General features: G+C 44.9%; 1 protein-coding gene across 10 annotated transcripts in view; it reads left to right on the top strand.

The window, feature by feature from the left end:
- The first annotated feature begins 1882 nt into the window (after nt 1–1882).
- The window catches only part of LOC121604626 (nuclear factor 1 X-type-like), a 114224-nt gene continuing 93798 nt past the window's right edge, over nt 1883–22308 (top strand). The window contains exons 1-2 of one of the 10 annotated variants that reach the window (XM_041934197.1): nt 1883–2559; nt 9717–9800. In XM_041934197.1, coding sequence (XP_041790131.1) covers nt 2557–2559; nt 9717–9800 — 87 coding nt within the window. In that variant the 5' untranslated portion in view covers nt 1883–2556. Of the gene's footprint in view, nt 2560–9716; nt 9801–14034; nt 14175–22308 lie in introns of those variants that run through there. The other 9 variants (XM_041934194.1, XM_041934190.1, XM_041934196.1 and 6 more) reach the window with 9 other exon arrangements.

Raw genomic sequence — 22308 nt, forward strand, 5'->3', positions numbered from 1 at the left:
TCTGATTGGAACAAAACAGCAACAAAAAGACAGATAACGACACACGCACAAGTGAGAACAAGAAGATTTCAACACGCAGACGCACAGTTCAGCTCAGAGCCGGTCCATCCAAACAGCGAGCACCAAGAATCCAGCATTCATCTGGAGCAAGAAGGAAAATAATGATCTGACTTGATTTAAATCAAGCGTTTGCATTTGTTTAGCAAAGCCTGACATTTGAAAATACCTGAGAATGAGACAAAAAGAGGCGGATTTTAAAATCTGGCTCAACCTGAAGGTGCCAGGAGCTGCACAAAGCTTTCGTTTTAAAACTGAACACGTTTGCTTTATTTATTTATTCATTCATTTTTGAAGTGTTTTAAGTTTTCTTGGGTTTGCTAAAATCACTTTTATCTGCCGCAATTTTTTTTCTTTTTGAGATACAAATTTATTTGTGCCATTTCCAGCCCAGGTGGCCCCTTTATGGGCACGACGGTGTCCCTGCAAGTCCTGCAACACTTAACGCTCCTCATCCCAGAGCAGCGGGCCTACAGGTCCCACAAATAACCCGCTTTCTTACAAGAAAACTGCACAGACGTTGTGAACTTTCCTTTGGCCCTGTTCCTAAGCAGTCAGAGAGCATGTCCACATGTGTTTTGCTCTTGTCTCTCTGTTGTCTGGGACCGTGCTGTTGCTCCTGGCTGCTGCTGCTGCTGCTTCAGGCCTCCAGCCCCTGCAACTATGAGCACTTTCATAAAAAAAAACGAAAAAAGAAAAGAAGCATATTTCTGTGTTCTTTCTGTTATTTCCCTAAAGTCAGATATGTTGTGGCTTACAATATGTCTGTAATATCTCAGTCGCATTTAATCCTGCTGCTTCTCTGCGTCGTTCTGTTGGGAGACACTGTGACAATAAATCTGCGCCCGTCAAGTGTTGAGAAAAAGCTTTAAAGTTAAAGCTTCCTAAATTCCGTCATTACAATCACCACCAGGATGAATTAACAGAATACAGTTAACCTCGTGCGTGCGTCATAATACAACCAAACCCAAACTGTGGTGAGTCCTGCCTTCAAAACCCCTGTAAACCTCCTCATGTCCACTGAATGTCTGGGCTTACACTGACTGATAGCTGACAGAGGTGTGTTTATATTTTGGCGAGTGTGATCAGCCTCGTGGAAACAGAGGGACGTCTTTTGCTCTGAGTGACGAGTTGTTGGGTTTTTTTTTTTTTTTTTTCTAAAATGAACCTCTTGGCCGTTTTGTTGCTTGATCTTTGCTCCAGACCGTAACATAAAGCACTACGGGAATCAGGCTCGGAGCAGCTCGGGTCGTACCCGGCCGTGCCCACAGTGGCACTGTGGAACCGACAGTACATGCAGGCGGTAGGCAGGAGCCAGTGCAGCCCTAATCCCCGCCGTCCGTGATTTAGCCCCTGGTCCTCCTAATTCTCCTAAAGCCCCAGCTGCTCCCCTGGCTGCCCCGCTCTCTCCGCGACAGACTGCACACCGCTCGCTTTATTAATAATTCACCCAATAATTCACCAGTTCGACGCTGCCGGCTGAAGCACCGGCCCCCCACCTTCACTGTAAACAACTGCCCTAATTCCCCGTCTATGATTTTATGTGTGTGCGTGTGTGTGTGTAAACAGGTCGCACGCTGCTGAGGTGAGCTATTTAGTGGCCGATATTTTTGGGGAGGGAAGTGAAGGCTGCCTGTCGTCGCTGCACGGAGCGCACGGAGAGCTTCCATTTTACGCACCGAGGCATCCGGAGCGCCGCGGCAGCCCGGAGCCGACGACGTGTCGCCGCGCAGGCTTTCTGCTTCTCGGCGAGGCTGGAGCGATCTGAAGAAGCGAAAGACGCAAAGCTGCTCTTTCATCTCGTCAGCTTCGAGGAGGAGGCGGCGAGGGACCAGGGGTGTCCTCCCGTTTTGTGTGCAACGCCGCGTGTGTGCGTGCGCGCGTTTGTGTGTGTTCGAAACGAGAGAGAGAGGAGAGAGAGAGCGAGCGAGAGAGATACGAGGGTAAAACAGATCGGACGCGCGGCGCAGGAGACAGCCGCTTTTGGACACGTTTTGGAGACAGAAGCTGCCCGGCTGCAAAGGCTGCACACGGAAAAACAATATAAACAAAACTTACTTTGCATCACCACTCCCGTCCATTATTTTTTTTTATCGTGTTATTAATATTACTTCGGGGAGTTTTTAGCGTCTCCCAATCTGCCGGACAAGTTTGGCCGCTGAAGGACGCACCTCGGGACTTTGACGCAGACGTCTCCCTGACTTCTTGCTGCCGGACATGGGCGCATCTGAGGCCAAACAGCGGTAGACGGAGGGCTCGGAGCTGCTGTCCTCCTTTCCTCCTATCTCTTGCAGAGTGGACCCACTTTTGAAAGAGCGTGTTTTTTTTCTATCTGGGCCTAAGGCCGACTTGTTTAAAGGTCCTTTTTTTGCTTCCGGCAACGGCGAAGAGACCAAGTTTTCCTCCCTCAACCCGCACTCCCTCTCTCACTTTTTTGGAAGCTGAACTTTTAAAGGAAAATGGGGCATTGAGAGGGTTGGCAGATCTCCCCACGCTATAATGGTACGTGCTGTGTAACTCAATAGTTTCCCTCTGTTGGGTCTATAGGGTGAAGTCTATAGGACTGAAAATAAACCAAACATTGCATGTGTTTAATTGCATCCCTGCAGGGTTTTTTTTTTTCAGATTTAGAATTTAAAAGATCTGCACTTTGTTGGACGCGCAGGGTGAGAGTTGGCTGTCCAGTGTGAGGCCATGGATGACGATACAACACACCTGTGTGTGTGTGTGTGTGTGTGTGTGTGTGTGTGTGTGTGTGTGAGAGTGAGAGAGAGAGAGAGAGAGAGAGAGAGAGAGAGATGTGTGTGTTATGTGTATAAGTATAATCACCTTGCTTGCCTGCCAAATTTGATTATTATTAAACACGTAAACTCAGTTTGATTAACCAAATTTCAAACATTTAATATGCTGCCTGTCCCATTTTACTTTCACTGCAAACAATGTATTTTAATAGATATTTTACTTGTAAAATTTATTTATGAACATATGCATTTTTGTCAACTGCTATCCCTTGCACACATTTTCCTTAATCCATCCTCAAAGACATAATAACGCTCTAATATATATAATGTTATGTAATGTAATATATATATCTATATGAATGTGTCACGATAGAAATGGGTTTAGCCTCGCTGGTGGGTGAACAGTGTCGTGCAGGCTGGATTGTTTGCGGAGGCGTTTGTAGACACCGACTGACAAAGTGGAGGCTGATCTTCCTGCGCTGCTCAGATCAAACAGAATAAAACACACATGCAACCGCAGACTGAGGAGCTCTAAACGGCCAGCATATAGGCAGAGTATACTGGCGGTAGTCGTGATGATGATGATGATGATGATGATGATGATGATGATGATACTCTGCAAGCATCCCATCAGCCCATGTGGCGCAGAGTCGCTGCAACGTTCTCCACCTTGCCTTTTACTGTCTGAGCCGGTCACCGTTTCTTTTCTCTTTTTCTTATCAATGGGCACTTCATTTGCGTAGCTGATGACACTTTATAACGACTACAAGAGGTCGGGGAGGTGAGGCGACACAGAGCGTCTTTGTGCCTCGGGAACAAGTGCTGAGAGTGCTTAAAACCAAAGCAACGTGGACAGCAGCTATTGCTTATTGATCAGAAAAGCCAGCAGAACAATCTCTAGTTGCATGATGATGATGATGATGATGATGCTCCAATTATGCTTTGATATGCTGCAGTATTTAGAGAGATAAATATTATATTTTACAACCTGCTTATTGCAGTTTTGTTCTTTTCATTGCCTTTTTCTCAGTGCATCAGTTACTATCTGCAAATGATTATTTGACATTAAACATCATGCTGCAGTTTGAAGCCTTTAAATTATAATGGACTTAAATTAAAATTATAATGGCCTTGAAATTGTGACCTACATTTTAATTGACAGTCATTATTAACTCAAGAGATTACAGCAAAGCTGCCACTATTTGGCTGAACGTCATGTGTTTTGTAATTTGACCAGTAGCTCACAGGGTTGATTTGTTGAGCTTTTTGGTTGACGGAAGACCTGTTCAAATATTCTGAGGTGACATTGGGAACACTTTGTGGTAGCATGGAAATACAGCTCTTCAGAAGGGAATGAGCAGAAATTATTTTGATTAGCAACACAATATTCCTAATTGCATCAGTAATGGAGCTCTTTCAATACGGCAGTCCAAGTAGTTTCATGTGCATTTTAATATTATTGCCCAAAAACAGTAATTCAATGGTCCCCTGAGGTCAGGACTCCCTTTATTAGACATAGAAATTAAATGTATTCTCTATATGGACTGAAACACTATCTAGATCCACTTTTTAAAACGGCAGTATATTTGTCTCACCAATGAAGACGCAGTAAAAATATGAAACATTGAAAGTGATAAAGGCATGCATGTGCAATAGTTGCTCCAGCTTATGTAAATGGAAACTCCTGTCATGAGCATATTTTACTGCAGTTTATTCATTATATTTATTGTATAAGATTGAGCAAATTTTCTAATATGTTTTTTGTTTTGTATATATTGTTCTGAAATAATCATCTCAAATTCAGACTGGAGGGCACATTCAGTGTCATAAGCAATAAGCTCAAGTGTCTTTATATGCGTTACACAGAGCATCAGTGAGTCTGCCTCTGCTTGTTTATTGTCATCAGCCAACTCCACAGGGGCAACTCGATTCCTGTCCCCCAGATGAGTGACACATTGTCAGCGCCAGTAGGATGTGAATACATATTTTGCTGTGTTTTAAACATCAGTGTTACATAACTTTATCGCGCGGGGGGGAGGGGGTCACCTGCCAAAACTGTTTGTTGGCCTGGGTTTGTGCGACGCTCAGTCATACCTGCACAACAACACAGACAGGCCTCAAGGGGTTCAAAATGTCAAATTACAGGCCATATGTGACTTGTGATGTCTGCTGTCCAATTATCTGTCTATTTTTCTTAAGGTAAGCGAAGCATTAGACAATGCTTCATAATTGGCAGTGATATAACGATCCTCATTTTGTTTTGATTGTAGGCCTATAATTTCACAGTTGGTTGCACCGCGGTTGTTGCAGAGAAAACCTGCCAACCACAGAACCTGTCAGTCAAATCAAAGCCAAGACTGTTATTGGTGCCAAGCTGGGAGGTGGGCGTGAACCGCACCATATTATTTAAAAAAAAGTTTTTAGAGTATCATTTCAGTTGAGTTGGAAGTGGGTGAGACATCTTACACGAGCGCAATGCGCTGCTTTATTGAGTCATACTGTGTGTGTGTGTCTGTGTGTGTGTGTGTTTTGTAATGTAACTCTATGCTTCCTGGTCTTTGTGGTAAACTCTGCTGTATTAGAACCATAACCACAAGAAAATCTCCCCATGGATCAGTCCTTGTGTGACACAAAGGGCTGATTGTACCAGCCCAAACCTCATTGTTAAATGCACATAGCCAGTGCGGCGAGGCCTTAACTGAGTGTGGTTTGGCCATTAAAAAAAGCTTGAATAAGGATCCGTGTAGGAAAAGGATGCCAGTGGCGTTGGGTTACCTAGTGTACCCAACGTGCATGGCGCGAGGAGTGTGGCAGCAAAATGTTGCAGCCTGGGAAGTTGCAATTGGCATGGTGTTATCTTAGGGCCAGCCTGTCGAGCAAGATCAGTAGTTGACAGGCGAGGTGCCAGGCCAAGCGAATTTTTGGGTGTGTCACAATGCGTGCTCTGTTCAAACTTGTTTCACCGTAACAGTTTTGGTGAAGGGATGTATTTCTTTGCATGGGGTCGAGACTGCTGTTGTCAGGGCTGGCATAGTTTCACATCAATTACTCAGGGATTCAAAAGTTTCACCTCACCCAGGTGATTTGTATGTCAGCACGTTTGATTTGAGCCACGCACACACGGTTGAATTACCAGCATAAGTCGAATTGTTTTCAGCTGTAGTCATCTGAAATTATATTGTACTCCTGCCTCCTGCAGTCAGGCCTCCTTAACAGAAACTGTTCACACCGTGTGCCGCATGCCTTCTCCAGAATCCCACCGTTTACTATTGTGTTAAACACAACTGCACAATTAAGCCTAATGCAATCTTCAGCGCTGCATCTTGGCTGTACTTCTGACCCAACAAAACCTTCAGGACCCACAAGTGGAGTGAAATAATTAGCCCCACTCTGCTCAGCCATCCATCTATCCTTCTTTTTTTAATGCAGCCCCTCAGTTTCTCATCTTCTTTCTTATTCTCCCCGTTTTCCCTTCAACCCCCCCACCCACCCCCGAGACGGCTGTGTGAAAAATTGTATTTTTCCAACATTTCTCCCTGAGGTAGCTTTGGCAGGGACTCACACGGCGGCCATTTCTGCCTTTCATACACCCCTCACACACCGTGGAACAGATCGCCGGTGCGGCCCGGCGTCTTTGAAGTGGTTGCCATCTCACGCAGGTTGGCTGGACTCTCTCATTCTCTCTCCCCACCCCCCCACCCCCTCCCCATTTTCATCCTGTGCCTTAAACTTGGCAGTGTTATTTTCAGCCAACGAATCACGATGATGAAAACGCGTTTAAGACACAATGCTGGTGATAATAATTATGGTTTTTAAAAGACGAACTGACAGTGCTGGTAGTGCTTGACGATTGTGCAGAAGCCAGAATAAATGTTCTCTGGAAACAAGGAGATGACTGCACCAGGTGTGTGAGCAGCGCAAGTTGTGTGTGTGTGTGGGTGATGAATTAAGGTGTGTGTTTGTGTGTGACTGCTAATGTGAGATGCAGAGAGACAGAAAGATAGCGAGGGGGATCATTGATATGTTGCCATTCATGTGCTTTAAAATGGAGCCATCTGAGAGCAAATTTCACCATCAGGGCCTTTCATACACAAAGCTCCGTGGAGGTGTGTTTGCGAGCGAGTACGCGTGTGCGTGCAAGTGTGTGAGCAGGTTTTTGGAGATCTCACCTCCAAAGAATTTGGCCATATGGTCGTCAACACATATATCCAGAGAGAGAGAGAAAGAGAGAGCGAGAGAGGCAGAGAGCAAGCCAAGGAAAGGCTGTGTGAGATGAGTGAGGGAGAAAGTGAAAGAGAAGTGTCTTCTTTTGTGAGTGGAGGCAGCAGGAAAGGCAGTTTAAAACACATCCTCTACCCCTACCTTAGATCAGATGGCTCAGACAAAAAAAAACAACCCTCCATCGCATCCCCTTCTCCACATATTTGTGGAGTGGGAAAATCTGTCTCAATTAACACATTTGCATTGGGCGATGATGGACTCCAAATAGGTCACTGACTCAATCTCCCGCCTCCGAATCTTCCCTCTAAAATGTTAATTAAGGAGGGCTTTGAGATTTTTTCGCTCAGGGCTGGCCATATGGGCCGGGCATATGTTCTATATATATAGTACAATATATAATTCATACACTGCTGCAGGAGAGAGTGTTTGGGGGCCTGGAGTTTTTTTGGGGTTTACTACAAAGGGAGTCAGTATGTTCTGGCCTCCCCAGTGGCAGGTACAGAGCTTAGCCTATTCATTAGCTTCATGTTATTCACTGTTGCACAATGGGATTGAGGTTCATCAGCACCTGTCTCTTTGGCTGACGACATAAAGAGGGCATTTTAATTCTTCTTTGTTGGTTTGTTAATATGAAATGAGAGCAAATGATCTATTGTTGGAGTGCGGATGCATTTTTGTGCATTTTTCCATCGTTTCAAAGAGGTCAAGTTAAAGGATGAGTGATGATGAGAATCTGTGTGTGAAGCGTTGCATATGTACAAAGATATTCTTAAATGGTTAGTGTGTTTCCTCACACACTCCCAGTTGAACCAGTTCTCCCAGTGCCATCCTCCCAGACACCCATTCAGCAGCAGAATGAGGCAGTGGCAGCCAATGAAAACAGTTCTTTCCCACCCGCAGCTTTTTGGGTCTGGCTCAACCAATCAGGGAAGGCTTGCTCGTGCACCTGACCCTGTTTCTGGCCGGGGACAGCCAATCACAGATGCTCCAGCACACCTGATGCATTGTGGTCCGCTTGCTGGTAGTCGGCAGGCTCGTGCTGGTGCGGACCCCCACACAGGTGCCGTGGATCCAGGCCATCATTCTGACCGCCGGCCAATCAGATGCATCATCTCATTATCACATGTGGTCTGGCAGACTTTGAGTGTTTGCATTTTGTGTGTGTGTGTGTGTGTGTGTGTTTGTGTGTGTGCGTGTGTGTGCATCAGCATGGATGTGTATGTGTGCATCTGAGGAACTCTGCTACCCAATTCCCATAATGCTTTGCAGTCTTATCAGCAGGCCTCTCTCACTCCGTTCCTGGCTTCATCCTCTTCTTGAGCCTCAACAATGGGCACTGTGTTGCCCCCTTAAGGAGCTGGAGGCCTTGGCTATAAAAAGAGACTAAAAATTAAAAAAACATGTTTATGGACTAATAAAGATGATTAGAAATCGCACAATTGCAGAAAAATGGAAGGTTTGCGAGTGCAGATTATCTGTAATAAAAAGCTGAGGGGAGAGACGGGGGAGAGAGGGAGAAAGAGAGTTAGCTGTACAGACCTCTCATTGCGAAGGATATGAATAGCCTTTGTTTTCACCACAACTCAGGGCTGTGTGGTCTGCCAATGTCTGGCTCTTATTATGGGGTTTGTGTCTGTGTGTCTGCGTAAGTGGCATGCACGTGTGCGTTGGTGTGTGCGTGTGTGCGTTGCTGTATGTTTGTGTGCGAAGCAGAGAGCACATGGGCATGGAAAAAAAACGTACATACGTGCAGGTGATTATATTTTCAAAAGGGTGAGACTATACGTACGCGCATTTAAACGTTCCCACACACAAGATACACTGTTTTCTCTCTGCTCCTGTTCGGCTAAATAAATGTGGCATGGGGTCTTGGGCTGGCACAAGCGTGTGTGCACGCTATTTTATCCGTTAAAGTTGTGAAATGAAATAGGATTTCACAGAACGGCACAGCGGCTGTGGGATTTGGGCTCCCTTCGGCTAAGTAGAGTGGGATAGGTTGATCCAATCAACGGCAGAACTGCGAGGAGAGCCCATTTCACAGCTCCGGGCCCTGCCAGAACCCTGCCTGCCTGCCTGCTTGACTTAGAATACAAATGAAGCTCCCTGAATGCACACTTACACACACATGCATGCATGCACAGTGGTACTTACAGTCTGGCTGGGGATGTATAGTTGTGAGCAGGCGCAGTGCTTTCTGTGGAGAAATGAAACCAGTCGGGTTATGAGGCTGCCTCATATAGTGCAGGTACATTTTAGGGATGTCTCACAAAGGCAAGCAAGAAAATGTTTGATCAGGGTGACTTCAGGACAAGATTAGCCACGAACGTCAATCTGGATTTTTTAAAATTCCCACAATTTTGTGAAATTGCTAACTTTTTTTTTACGACTGCATTATTTCTAGTGTAGCTTACTATTTGTTAGAGAACAACAAACATCAGATATACATTGTGTTTTGCTAAATATTGAGAGAAATTCAGTGATTTAAACATTTGTCTATAATGTTTTGATATATTGTATCCATCTTCAAATTCATTGCAAGTTTATACTTCTCACTGGCACCTCACACAAATCTTCTGGTGTCCTGAGGCTAAAAACTGTTGAGATCTGCCTCATAAGAGAGTCGTTAATATTGTGACAGAATCACTGCAAAGCTGTCGCAATTTTAATTCAATAACCATCTCTTTCTTTTCTTTTTAGGCTACTGACACGTACCTGGTGAACGACGATCCTTCTAGAGGCCCAGGGATGCCTGAATGTTTCCTCGTGTCGGATACATATAGGGTATATACACAGACACAAACACACACACACACACACACACACACACACACACACACACACACACACACACACACACACACTACAAGCTCTCTATGTCTGTCCTTGTCACATGGGTGTCTCACAGATTTATTTCCTGGACACTTAAACAAGCCCAGTCCATTAAAAACAATCTATTTTTTCCTTTATAAAGACTGACTGCAGTGGAGAGGAGGAGGGTATTCAGAGTACAAAAGACTCATCAGTGCGTGTTGCAGAATAATTTTTACATGGTCAGACTCCTCTATGGGGATGTTAACCACTATATTATCTTTATTCTTCAGATCTTGAATTGGTGGTTGTGGGGTTAATGTGCCCAGGAAATACACACCCACACACAGACACATACATTTTTTAGTGTTGTCATTCTGACCGTTAGCATGCTCATATATCCACTTCCTGTAAAATCTCCCTCATGTCATCATGGATGTCCTGAACACATGTGCTGCCGTGTGGCGGCAATGCCCTGCATGAAGAATGCATTTCCTCAAAATTTTAGCTTTTCTGCGACTTGTATTTTTTCACTAGGTGTTATTTATTCTAAGCAGTTGTTCGGCTTTGTTGCACAGTCCGGACACATTTTGCTTTTCACTAGGTGTTATTTATTCTAAGCAGTAGTTCGGCTTTGTTGCAGAGTCCGGACACATTTTGCTGACGCGGAGGACAGAGCCAGAAGCCAGTCCTAACAAAGTAAAATGCAAAAACCTTAAAAAAGAAACAAAGATATGATGGTTTGTTTTGTTTTGTTTTGGGTTTTTTTTGCAGGACACTTTCTGTGTGTTCTGCATGTGGTCATTTTCATATCTTTTGTGGAAAAAAAAAAGCATGTCGTCGTTCAGGCTGCAACTGTTAGACTGCCAGGAAGACTGCTCCTCTGGCCTCTGTGCCGGAGTCTGACATGTTGAATTCACCACTTAAATTAAGAAACAGTGACATCAGACTAGAAATATAAATCTATATCCTTTCTTCCTGTTGAATTCAAACGCGGTAGGACGGCACTAATCCAAACCAGCCGAGTAAAACGTATATGGAGCTATTTCACACAGTAAACACATAAAAAGCAGCAGGCGTAACACATTGCTCTGCGCACACACACTCAGATTGCAAACAGATCCATAGAGTCTCAGGGATCCGCACTGTGTATGATATGCTTGTTAGCCATAACGGCCAGTCAGCCATTTCTTTCTGACTGCATATGCCTGTATGCATTTGACTGGCGTGCTCCCTCCCAGAGCACACATAAACAGCTTACTCAAACAATATTTACACTGTACGGCGTAGTAAACGGCACAGTTACACACATTTTCCGTTCACATATTTCCTGCCTTTTGAAAGGCAGCCTCAACCACCTGTCTCACACATTTAGCATGCTAATGGCAGTATCAGTATGCTACATCACTTTCAATATTTAATGGCCTAGCCACAGGCGAGGATAAACAGCAAGTATATGGGCAGCGCTGTGTGTCAATGGGAGACCACAACATGCTAACTTTAGACGCACCATATGGTTTTCTCGTGTGCTATTTAACGGCGAACTACTCAGAAACCGCTAGAGCCCTGTGCGCTCGAGGGGCATTGTAGGTGATGGTCAGGGAGGACGCCTCCAATCGCGGCTCAGAGAGAGACATGAAGAGAGGGAGAGTGTGGAAAGAGAACCTGAGTGTCAGTGTTTTGTAACTCCTGTGGTTGCTATAGTTTGTTTGTTGCAGCCAAGTGCCTGTGTTGAATACTGAGATGGTCGTCTCGGTCCAGGCTGCAGCCAAAGAGACAAAGAAGGCCGGGAAAAGTCAGACAGACGAGCGGGACGGTGTGTATGTGTGTGTGTGTGTGTGTGCGTGTGTGTGTGTGTGATTAAGACGGGAGAAAGCGAGAGGGAACAGCAAAAAGATTATAAGATAGAGAAAGGTCACTAAAAAGCACCATGGAGAAATAGAAAAGGGGGCAGACAGAGAGAGAAGGAGGGAAAGCGAGGGAGCACACAAAGGCTTTGGGGTTTGGGCCTGTGCCGTGGTGGGGTGTGGTTTGGAAAGAGGAGAGACGATGGGAAAGGAATAGACTACACCTCAATATGCTTCACTTTCTTCCACTTTTATTTTGTGTTTTTCTCCTTTTTCTCAATCTAATTCCTTTTCGAGTTGCTCGTGCCAGCATATCTTTGACCGCAGGACATTTGTGGCCGTGTGCATGCGTGCGTGCGTACATGCACGTGTGCATATACTGTACATTATATGCATGTGTGTCTGTGGTGTGAGCGTCTAAGTATCCAACATAGGCTGAGGTCTCGTAAATCTGCACAGCTTCATATCCCCCTGAAAAACTTGGCATCCGTGCTCTGGGGTGACTTCAACCCCCGAAACCGCACCCTTGCACACACACACACGCACATACAGAATTGTATTCACACATATGCACACACACTTCCAAACACTCTCACTCGCACACATGCACAAGGCAGGGGCTTATGTATAATTGCAGGCACTCTGCCTGCATATATGAGTTTGATTAGGCTGAGGAGCAGGGAGCAGGCGAGGATAAAGCCAAGCCTGATTAGAAACAGAGTGTATCGCTTCCATACAATAGAAGTCACAATGAAACTGGTTTAGACCACTTTGTCCAAGTTCAGGTATCTTTTGTCTCCATATACACATGCAGGGCACCAGAATATGACTTGGACTGGGTTGAAAAGGAGAAAAACAGGAATCTGAGGGCTATCACAGCCGAATAAATTACAATCATGCAGACAGCAAATTTACAACTTGCTGAAATAACTTTGGACTTGTTTAGTTCCTCGAAGGCATTCGAGGAGGCCCCCAGAAATACACGTGAACGCTCCCTCGCTTAAAAATATAACGTGGCCTTGGTTCTAACTTTGAGGCGAGGAGCTTCTCGTACCCAAACTCTGCAGCCATGACGGTCCTCAGCCAAGAGCTGGGCCTCAAATCCAGCCGTGGCACCTTGTAAAATGAGTTAAACACAAATAACTTGGGTCCACACTGGAGCTGATGTTTCCGCTGCATCAAACACTTTGTCCGTTGCACACTTTTCATTTGCACTAACAAATGCTCGAGTTAAGAACACGGGGGCCTCTTCCACTTCAGACACTTGAATTGGTTTACTGTGTGCTGAAAGCTTTGTGTCACTCTGCAGCTGACGGGCTGACCAAATACCGCAGCAGAAATCTGAGTTGTAAATTTCAAACCTTTGTTTCTATTTTGGGCCCACATGGGTTTGCTTCTGCATTTTGTGTGACAGCGAAGTATATGAAAATGGAAAAAGATAATTGTGAGGAAATCTGCCTCCTCTGTCATTTTGCGTTTACTGTGTACTCATTGCAAAACTTTTGATTTACAGCTTATTTATAATACAAAGTCAAAAACATACTGTTTGCCTGTTCTGGAAGGAATCCTTAAACATAACAAGGTTTCTTTGCAATAATAAATTGATACCACAAGAGAATAAATTGTACTGTAAGCAATAAAATACGATAAAGCCATAAAGTCATAGTGAATTCACCACTGAGTAACAAAGGCAAACTGTCAGCTGTGATGTAAAAACGTTACCTGGCTCTTTGTTCAGAAAAATGGAGATTTGGCTTTCTTACCTTAACATCTATCTATGTATCTGACCAGACAGCTAACATAGATTGACACTTTGTTATTATTTGTCATAGCAGTATGAGATTAAGTATGTAAATATGCGGCAAAATCATGGCTGCATGTTTGCTGCAGGAGAACAATTATCCCTCTCACACAAACTAAATGCTGTAATATATGTAAAGCAGGGTGGCTGCAGAAGCTCCTGCAGGACTGCACGTCCAGATGGAAGCATTACAGATATTCCATATGAGTTTTGTAAAATACCATAAAACACGACGAGGTGACTGAACTCACCGCTGCGTGCCACATGCGCACTGCGAGCCCCTGCAGCACTGTGGGGCTACTGTAACCTCGAGCGATCCCTGTCTGAGCTTTTAGCGAAGCGCGGATTCTTTACACACACAAAAGAGAAACTATAAAAAAGCCGATGATAATTTAAAATACAGTTAGGTTTGTGGCGATCCAGGAGAGAAGCGGGGAGCGAGAGAGAGAGCGAGAGAGAGAGAGTCAGAGAGAAAGAGGGAGGGAGGGAGGGAGGGAGGGAGGGAGAGAGAGCAGCAAAAACTTTCCCCTAAAGTTAGTGCGGAGCTTTCACTGCGAGTGAGGCGGGGTTACAGCCTGGACTGAGCCACAGCGGCTTTGCAATGCGGCACCGCAGCGAACCTCCATCCAACTTTATTATCAACGACTCCAATTTTCATCTCTAGACACAACCATGTACTCCCCGTACTGCTTGACACAGGTATGAAAAAAACGCCGTTTTTCACGCTCCTCTTCGCAGCTTTGTTCCGGTTTGGTGCGCCTCCGGTGTGTTTCTACTGTATGTGGTTACAGTGTTGTCCGCCGTGCTGCTGCCGCCGCCGCCTGTCATTTGTTGCGTTTTTAAGGACGCTTTTTCCAGCTCTGCTCTCTTTTCCCCGATAGTGTTTAACCTCGCTCTCTCTCTCTGTCTCCCCCTCTCTCGCTCTCTCTCTCTCCCCTTTCTTTTTAATGGCACTCTTCCAACGGGCTTTCTTGTGCGTCTCATTGCGCATGGTTTGGAGAGAAAATGGCGCTTCTCCCAAATCTATTTTATATAAAACGGAGGTTGGAGAAAGGGGAAGAAGGGCTCGGTGCCCTGACAGTTGGCGACTGATTACAGTCGCCCTGAGGCAATAATCGGCTTTATCGACAAACATAATAAACCACCAATCGAGTTTTAATGTGGCTGGTTGAGTTATGGGACAGTTCGTACATTTTTTGTCTATATGAATTAGGGTTTCTGACTTGCGGCTGTTACGGAGGTCTGCCGGTCTCCAGCCGCTGTCGGCGCCGGGGGGCTTTCGGGTCACCGTGGACACATTCAGGACTATCCGTCATTTAGTTTATTTCACGTCAGCAGCCTCGTTGTTGAAGTGAAAAAGTTTTTGGGGGGCATCCTGAAGGCGACAGAGGGAAGGGTGGGCGTGTGTAGTTTGGAGAGTCCGAGCTGCATGGCTGCAGTTTGATTAATCAGAAAATGCAGCTGACCTTTAAAGCAGCAGTAAAGCTACTATGTGTAATTTACCTCAATTATATATATGTTATATTAAAGAGAGCACAAACTGGAACTTTTAAGGGATTCACTCTCTGTAAAAAGAAAACCTCGCTGTGACTTGTGCGTAATTTCAGAGGCCGTTTGGAGGTTCATGTAGAAGTTGTGCACAGTTTATTTTTGTTTTGCTTGTATTAAAAGAATGTAATAAAATCTGTTAAATAATTAAGACATCCATTGTGAATATTCAGCTCATATTTTATTGAATGAACAATGTCAGACTCTGTTTTGACCTTTCGGGCCTCATCCCCTGTGCGCACTTCTTGCAATACACATAAATAGGAAATAGTCTCATTTTTTTCATTTTTTAAAGCAGCACAAACACTTGAAGCAAACGTATGTTTATTATATTTCAGTAAAAATATCCACCTGAAATAAGCTTTTATCGATCAGTGCCAAGGCTACACAGTGAAAATACTGGACCGGCAGGTTTGACACAAGTGGCCTGTTGTTTCTTTCTTTTTCTTTTTTTAAATTTTTGTTTTGTTTTGTTTTATCACAGCACGTCTATTTTCTTTGCGTGCTGAATTTGTCTTATTTCAGAGTGTACATAGTTTTATCTGCAAATTAAACAGCCTCATATAACGGCTCACAAACAGCAAAGGTCAAGTCATAAATGACCTTTTTTGATTTTCTTGCAGTGCCGCGCTTTTTGCGCCTCGTGAGCGCATAATTAAAGTTGTCATTTGAAATGAAGCCTGAGCTCTGACGCGCAGACCTTCAGCTCAGTCACTGCAGAGTTAACAGAGGAGAGCTGCAGGCGCGCCGAGCCTCAGCCTCAGGCCGCCGCAGCTCCGGTTTTCCCCTCTGCCGCTCGGTTTCCCACTTCACACACCGGGCCAGAAGACGCTTTCACCTTTCACTATTTCCCCATTAAACCCATTTTTATAAAGATCAAGTGGAATATTAACTTTTCAAATCAGTCTTTGTCAGGAGGCTAACATTCTCTTTGTCTGAGGGCAAGAGCTTCCGTTAGTCATGACTTCTACAGGAGCCCAGAAGAAGCTTAATTATCAGGCTCCTGCACTGTAAGTTTTACACATGAATTTACGCTTTGAACTGATTTTGCCTTTAAGATGCATGTTTGAGCGCCGCAGGGAGGTCACGGCCCGCCGCTCTGCTCTCCTTTCCTCAGTTACGCTGTTGTTCTGGGATAATATAATATTCATATTTTTTACTTTTTTAGAGCTAATATTAGACCTATACATATGAAGCAGAGAAATTACAGTCATGCCTTTCCTTAAACAGAACAGTGTGTGACTTTGACGAGCTCCGTGGAAAAATCCCTCTCAGTGTTATTTCAGGCCTTCTGACCAGACCTCAGCATGTTTTCTCTTGATTGTTTGTAGTCGTCAGAAACGAGAGAACAGCCCTGGTCAAATGCAAAATAATATTTCAGTACATCTTTTTTCCATTATGTTTATTATTATTATTATTATTATTGCTGTCACAGAATCAGAAGCCGTGGCTGAAAAACAGGCTGCACTTAAAACGCGTCTGTCTCGTTTCTTTTTTTCCCTCTTCCCTTTTTATTTTCTCTTGACCTCTCTGGCGTCTGGAGAGTTTTGAGGGAGACTTTTTCTAATCAATAGTCTGTTTGATTTGCTCCGTAAAATAAATCCAACAGCCCTACTGCATGTTTAGCCCAGATAATTTTCCAAGCCTGGTGGTATGAGGCAGAGGTCCGCATCGAGTTTCCTCTTTCTTTCCATTAATTAAAATTAATTGGCAGCAGATCCTCTCACACGAGCGCCGCATGGACGCGTGCTGTCCATATGCGCGATACATATTGATCTGCTTAGGCTGCTGTTACTGCGTCTCCCGGTCCTACTGATGGATATCAAGCGGAGCTGACTTGTTTGCACTCTCACATGTCTCCTTGAGAACTTGTGCTCGTACTTAAAGGATATCCCGCCAGCTCAAAGATAACAGCAGTCAAAAATTAACTTGAAAACCGCCCGCGCGTCCTGCTTGCGCACACCTCTGCTTCACACCTGTGATTTAAACTGGACTTGAGCATCCGCATTTAGTTAGCTTTACTCGCCTGTTTTAATGATCTCTTTATGTGTGTGTGTGTGTGTGTGTGTGTGTGTGTGTGTGTACACCCAGTCACGCATGCATGAATTACGCGTCATGTAGCCACGACTGCGGTGGTCGTCCTGTGACTCCGTTAAGTGAGTTCTTCGATCTCAGACACGTAAATAATTCACAAATCGCAGAAAACACGCAAAACTGCTGCAAACAATCTGCAATGCATTATTAATGCTGATAAAAGCTTTGCTGGAATGGCCTGGTAGGTGACGGACCCGAGCAGCCAAAAGTGGTGCAAGTGCACACTTGCCAAACAGCACCGGCAGTTTTTTTTTTTTTTTTTTTACGGGACTACGTGGCATTGTTTCACATCCCTGTGACGGAAACGCATTTGCATAAAGTTTTTATGCGGTTTGAAGGTCGCGGAGGCGTCGTTAATTAAAACTTTTATGTGCTGCGTTTTGAAATCAATTATTTCAGACTCCACTTAAGTCCCGCTTATCCAAATGAGATGTGGGCTGCTAATATGCCGCTCGTCTCGCAAACACTGCCAACTTTTGAAGCTTTTGCCGCAAACTCTCTCCCTCTCTCTGTCTCTCTCTCCCTCTCTCCCCTCTTTCTAAGATGTTTAACACTGTGCGGGAGATTGTTTAACCGTTTCCCGCACATTTCACAAGCAGAAAAAGTTTCATTTGCTTGCTCGAGTCTTGCTCAGAAGCGCTTCGTGTCCAATTCTTGCACTTCTAAAGTGTTTTTTTTTTTGTTTTTTTTTTTTGTTTTTTTTAGATAGGGAGATCAAATGAGTCCTTGAAATTCACTCAGCCAGCACAGATTGGCAAAGCACTTGAAAGCATGCAGTGAAAGCCATACGTACTGTAGCCATGCCATATAGCCATAGCAACAGAAAAAAAATGTGTGTTGTCAGTGTCTTTGGTGATGGAGATAAAGGAACTTTATCAGCTCAAGGAAACGCCGTTAGTGCATCAGTGCATATGAAGAAGCACGAAGTGTGTGTGGCATATTGTCCTAAATATCTTCTAAATGAAACATTTTCTTTAAGGCAAATTATGGTTCATTGTATCTTCCTGGTCAGCCACCAGAATCACTATACTAAAACTCACTTTCAAGGCCTCAGTCCACACCTGGCTGCCATAGCTGCATGCAGCTTTGTGTGTGTGTGTGTGTGTACAGTGCATGTGCGTGTTTCTCACTCCTGCCCCGTTTTGGGCCGATGGCTCTCCTGCGTCAGTCGTCGGTTCTGGTTTCACTGGGACCGGACGGTGACGGCCGCGGTGCTGGTGTAAACCGAGGTGGGCCTGCATGATCTGGTAACATACCAAGCCTTGCCGGAGTCACTTTGCACCACACACACACACAAACACACACACACACACATACACTAATCCTGCTCACACAGAGCTAGTTGGTAGGCACAGCACAGGCAGCGGAGAATAGGTTTGCTGTATAGTGGACGGTAGACAGGGTAAAAGTGGCCTGCCAAATGTGCCAGGACGACAGGCAGGCAGGCAGTGGGTTGCAGGCAGAACCCAGGGGTACATTGTGTTCTTTTTACTTATTCATCCTTTCTGCTGGAGGCAGACCAGGTCCACCTAACACTGCTTGGCCCGGAGTGAGAGCTGGTAGGCAGGGACGGAGGGATGGGACGGAGGAAGGAGCGCAGGGAAGTGGGAAATGGCTCAACGTGTCCATGTCAGTTAAACAGCGTCTGAATACATTTTGATTACACGGAAAGAAGGAAAAAAAGTTCCTGATTTGTGAGACGGATCTGTTGACACTTGAGGCCTTTAAAATGCACGGATGGAGTTCAAGTATTTTAAATCAAACGTTGTGCATCATGTTTGTCAAGATTTACGTGTGCGCACGAATGAAAAATATTAGTTTTTGTTTGCAGCATGCATGTATAAGGCCCCCCAATCAAAACCCTGAGGTAGCTTGTGGACGGCCCTCTGCGTCTGTGTGTGCGTGTGTGTGTGTGTGTGTGTGTGTGTGAATCTGTCTTGGAGGTGAGTTAAATCCAGCACTGCGGTGCTCTGCTCATCCCTTATCTGTGCAGTCTTGCTGACCGCCCATAGAAAATGGATTTCATGCTTAACTGAGGCAATTGGCACAACAGGGTAATAGGTGGTTGTCCCCTGGATGGATGGGCATGTGTGTGTGTGTCCGATATCTGTGTAAGTGTGTGTGAATATGTGCACCCCCCTCCACCCCACACACACACACGCACACACACCTCCCTGTGCCTCCTAGTGTGGATTAGGTTTAGGGCTGATCTGCGGCCAGTGGAAGCAGGCGGCCCCTATAGCGGTCTTATGTTGGTCTCTGATATAGTTGTGTTTACCAAGCCATACGGCACACACATGTACGTGCGCACACACACACACACACATAGAGACGCACTCATCTGAAATCAGACTGAACACTCACATATGCTACAGACAGATAGACAGACGTGGTGGAGGAGTCACAATCACTTCAGTGTGCTGATACTGAGAACATCTCCCTCAGTTTGGCCTAGGCCAGCTTTTGTCATGAGAGTAGAAAGTCCTCCAAAACTAAATATATGCAATTACCCTGCGGAGCTGTTGTTGCTGCAATGCTCGCTACCCGATATCATTTTATTTTTGGCCTTGGGTAAGAATTAGGTGTGTGCTTGACTGATAATTGCGTATCCTCCCTGTGCGAAAGTGCTGTTATTTTTCTCAGGTTTTTTAGAATCAAAGGTGCAACAACTAGCAGTTTACTGTCATTTACACCAAAAAGAGATTTTTGCCAACGAGCGGTGAGACGATCGGGCGGCAGAACCCGCAAAGGAATCGAGGGATGAGAAGACACAAGAGCCAAAGGACTGTGCTCTTCTTGCAGCTGCTTGGTACAGACTCCCCCTCACCTTCATCCTTCTCCTCTTCCTCCACCCCCTCCACCTCCTCAATTAGCTCCCTTTAAAAGCAAAGTAACGGTTAGTGAGAGATCTGCATTGTTCGAGGATGAGCTTCAGTTGTTGTTGTTGTTGTTGTTTGTCTCTCCCTCTCTCTCTCTCTGTCTTTCTCCATCCCCCTCCTCCGTCGCCCTTTCTTTTTGATTTTCTCAGAGGCTTTTTTGTGGGGGTAACCCCGCTGAATGGGACAATGCAGCCTAGCGTGAAATTAAAGCTCTTAGTAAGTTTGGAGTTGCTCAAAAGAGGATTTTACACATGCATGCATTCATACACCCTCCCATACGCTATAGATATAGCTAATTAGAGGAAGTACACCCTATGTCGAGCATCAAGGGCCCAATTAAAAGAGTAGGGGGAACCTCAGTGCGCGAGATCTAGGCCAAATCAGCTCTGTGAATGCATTTCTAGGCCTTGTGTGTGAGCAGTATGTCTGCCTTCTTAATCCAGGCGGGAGAATATGGACAAGACCGATATGAGAAGCGCGCAAGTTTCATTAACATATGCATGTCACGTACTGGGTAAGTAAATGAAGAAAACAGTCGGATTGATCATCCTGACAGGCGACTGTCTGATTCTAAACAGATTGGCTCGCTCTTGCTGACTCTTCCAAGTCTCATTTTGGAAGTAGTCTTCAATGAAATGTCTGTCATGCATGCGCATTACGGTTTTCGTTGATCACGTCAAAAGGCATTTATGTATTTGGCATTTATTCGTGCATGGAGTCTGATGATTGTTTTGCTTTGTCAAATACGTTTGCATGGTACTTAAAAACATAAAGCATTCAGAAGTTAAATAGCGGCCTCTTAGAATAGACTTAGCAGTAATGTTCTGCATGTAAAGCGTAACTTGTCTTGATATGTTTACTCCATCTTTAAAGTGTAGCTGATGGAAATACATGAAGCACAGTCTATAGCCACAACACCCCACTGTGTTGAATGACTACCTAAGGTCATTTATTTTTTGCCTGCACTGTGTGCGTGCGTGTGTGTGTGTGTGTGTGTGTGCAGAGGCAGACTAATATAGAGCAGCAGCAGTCCACATCGCCTTAGGGAGTGAGAGCTGAAACATTCACCAGACCTAATAAATGTATCTGATACTTGAAACAAAAGCACCAACAATCTTTACTGCCATTACTGAATTATCAAGTTACACACACACACACACAGACACACTTGCTTTTGTTCAGCCCTATTTCCTCAGTGTAACTACTGGTCATAGAGGCCTGCAGTCCCAGCAAGGGAGCCAGTGAATCCAGTTAGTGAGTCAGACTTTGTGGAACAAAGTGTGCTGCTCTCTGATACTCTCTCTCTCTCTCTCTCTCTCTCTCTCTCTCTCTCTCTCTCTCTCTCTCTCTCTGTCTCTCTCTCCCATTGAGAGCGCTGGCAGCTCGCCAGGGGTGGAAAAATCTATAAGCCATTGCGTAATATACCATATCTTTACCTTGGTTGAACCCGGCACAAGATCCACAGCTGTGTGAGCGCACAAACAGAGAAATGAGTGTGTCCATTGCCTCTGTGTGAAAGAAGGAGACAGACAAGACAGACAGAGGGAAAGAGGACGCACAGAGTGGCTTCTTTGTGGCTAGTTTTCAGCGTGCACCCTCATATAAACAGTATCACACCACTTTGATCAAATGCTGCTGACAAAATATTTTCCAAAGCAGGCCGAGCACGGCGTTCCGATCGCCTTCTGGAGTGTTGTGCCAAAAGGAACGTAAGCTGAGGCCATAAAAAATTTATCTGTTTTTGAGGCGGTTGACGTTAAAAATGGAAATCAAATTAACTTCATGTTTTGCTTTAATGACATATAAACTCCATGGCAACACCACTGCGCTTCCAAAGCCAGTGGTGTAAGTGATACTCACTACTGGAGTTACTTGTTCTCCATGCATATCTTTAGAATGGAAATTAATGTGCAAGGCCCGAGGCTGAGTGGCTTCCAGGGCCTTTCATGTTCGGCACTCCTCTTCTTATCCGGTTTTGCGTTGCGTGGATGTTTTTGGTGCTGTGTTTCAGCAAGTGCGGGCCTCTCTCGCAGTGTCCGTGCACCTGAAGCTTCTTCGGAAGCTGTGAGCCTGAGCTCCTGAGGGAGAGAGTGTAATGTTTTTATTGGATGCCTTTATAACAGGCCTAAGTCACCAGCTTTCAAACTTTTCTGAGGAGGGTTTTGATAATGTAAGTTCACAGGTGTCATCTCTGCAATTGCTCTATTATCTCACAGAGACAGTGAGGCACACATGCAGTATACAGAAAAAGGTAGATGTAAACAATAATAAGCTGGATCTCTGTGTGACAACTCCAATGAGATGAAATTCCA

Source organism: Chelmon rostratus, chromosome 3, assembly GCF_017976325.1.
Source record: "Chelmon rostratus isolate fCheRos1 chromosome 3, fCheRos1.pri, whole genome shotgun sequence".
Lineage (NCBI taxonomy): Eukaryota > Metazoa > Chordata > Actinopteri > Chaetodontiformes > Chaetodontidae > Chelmon > Chelmon rostratus.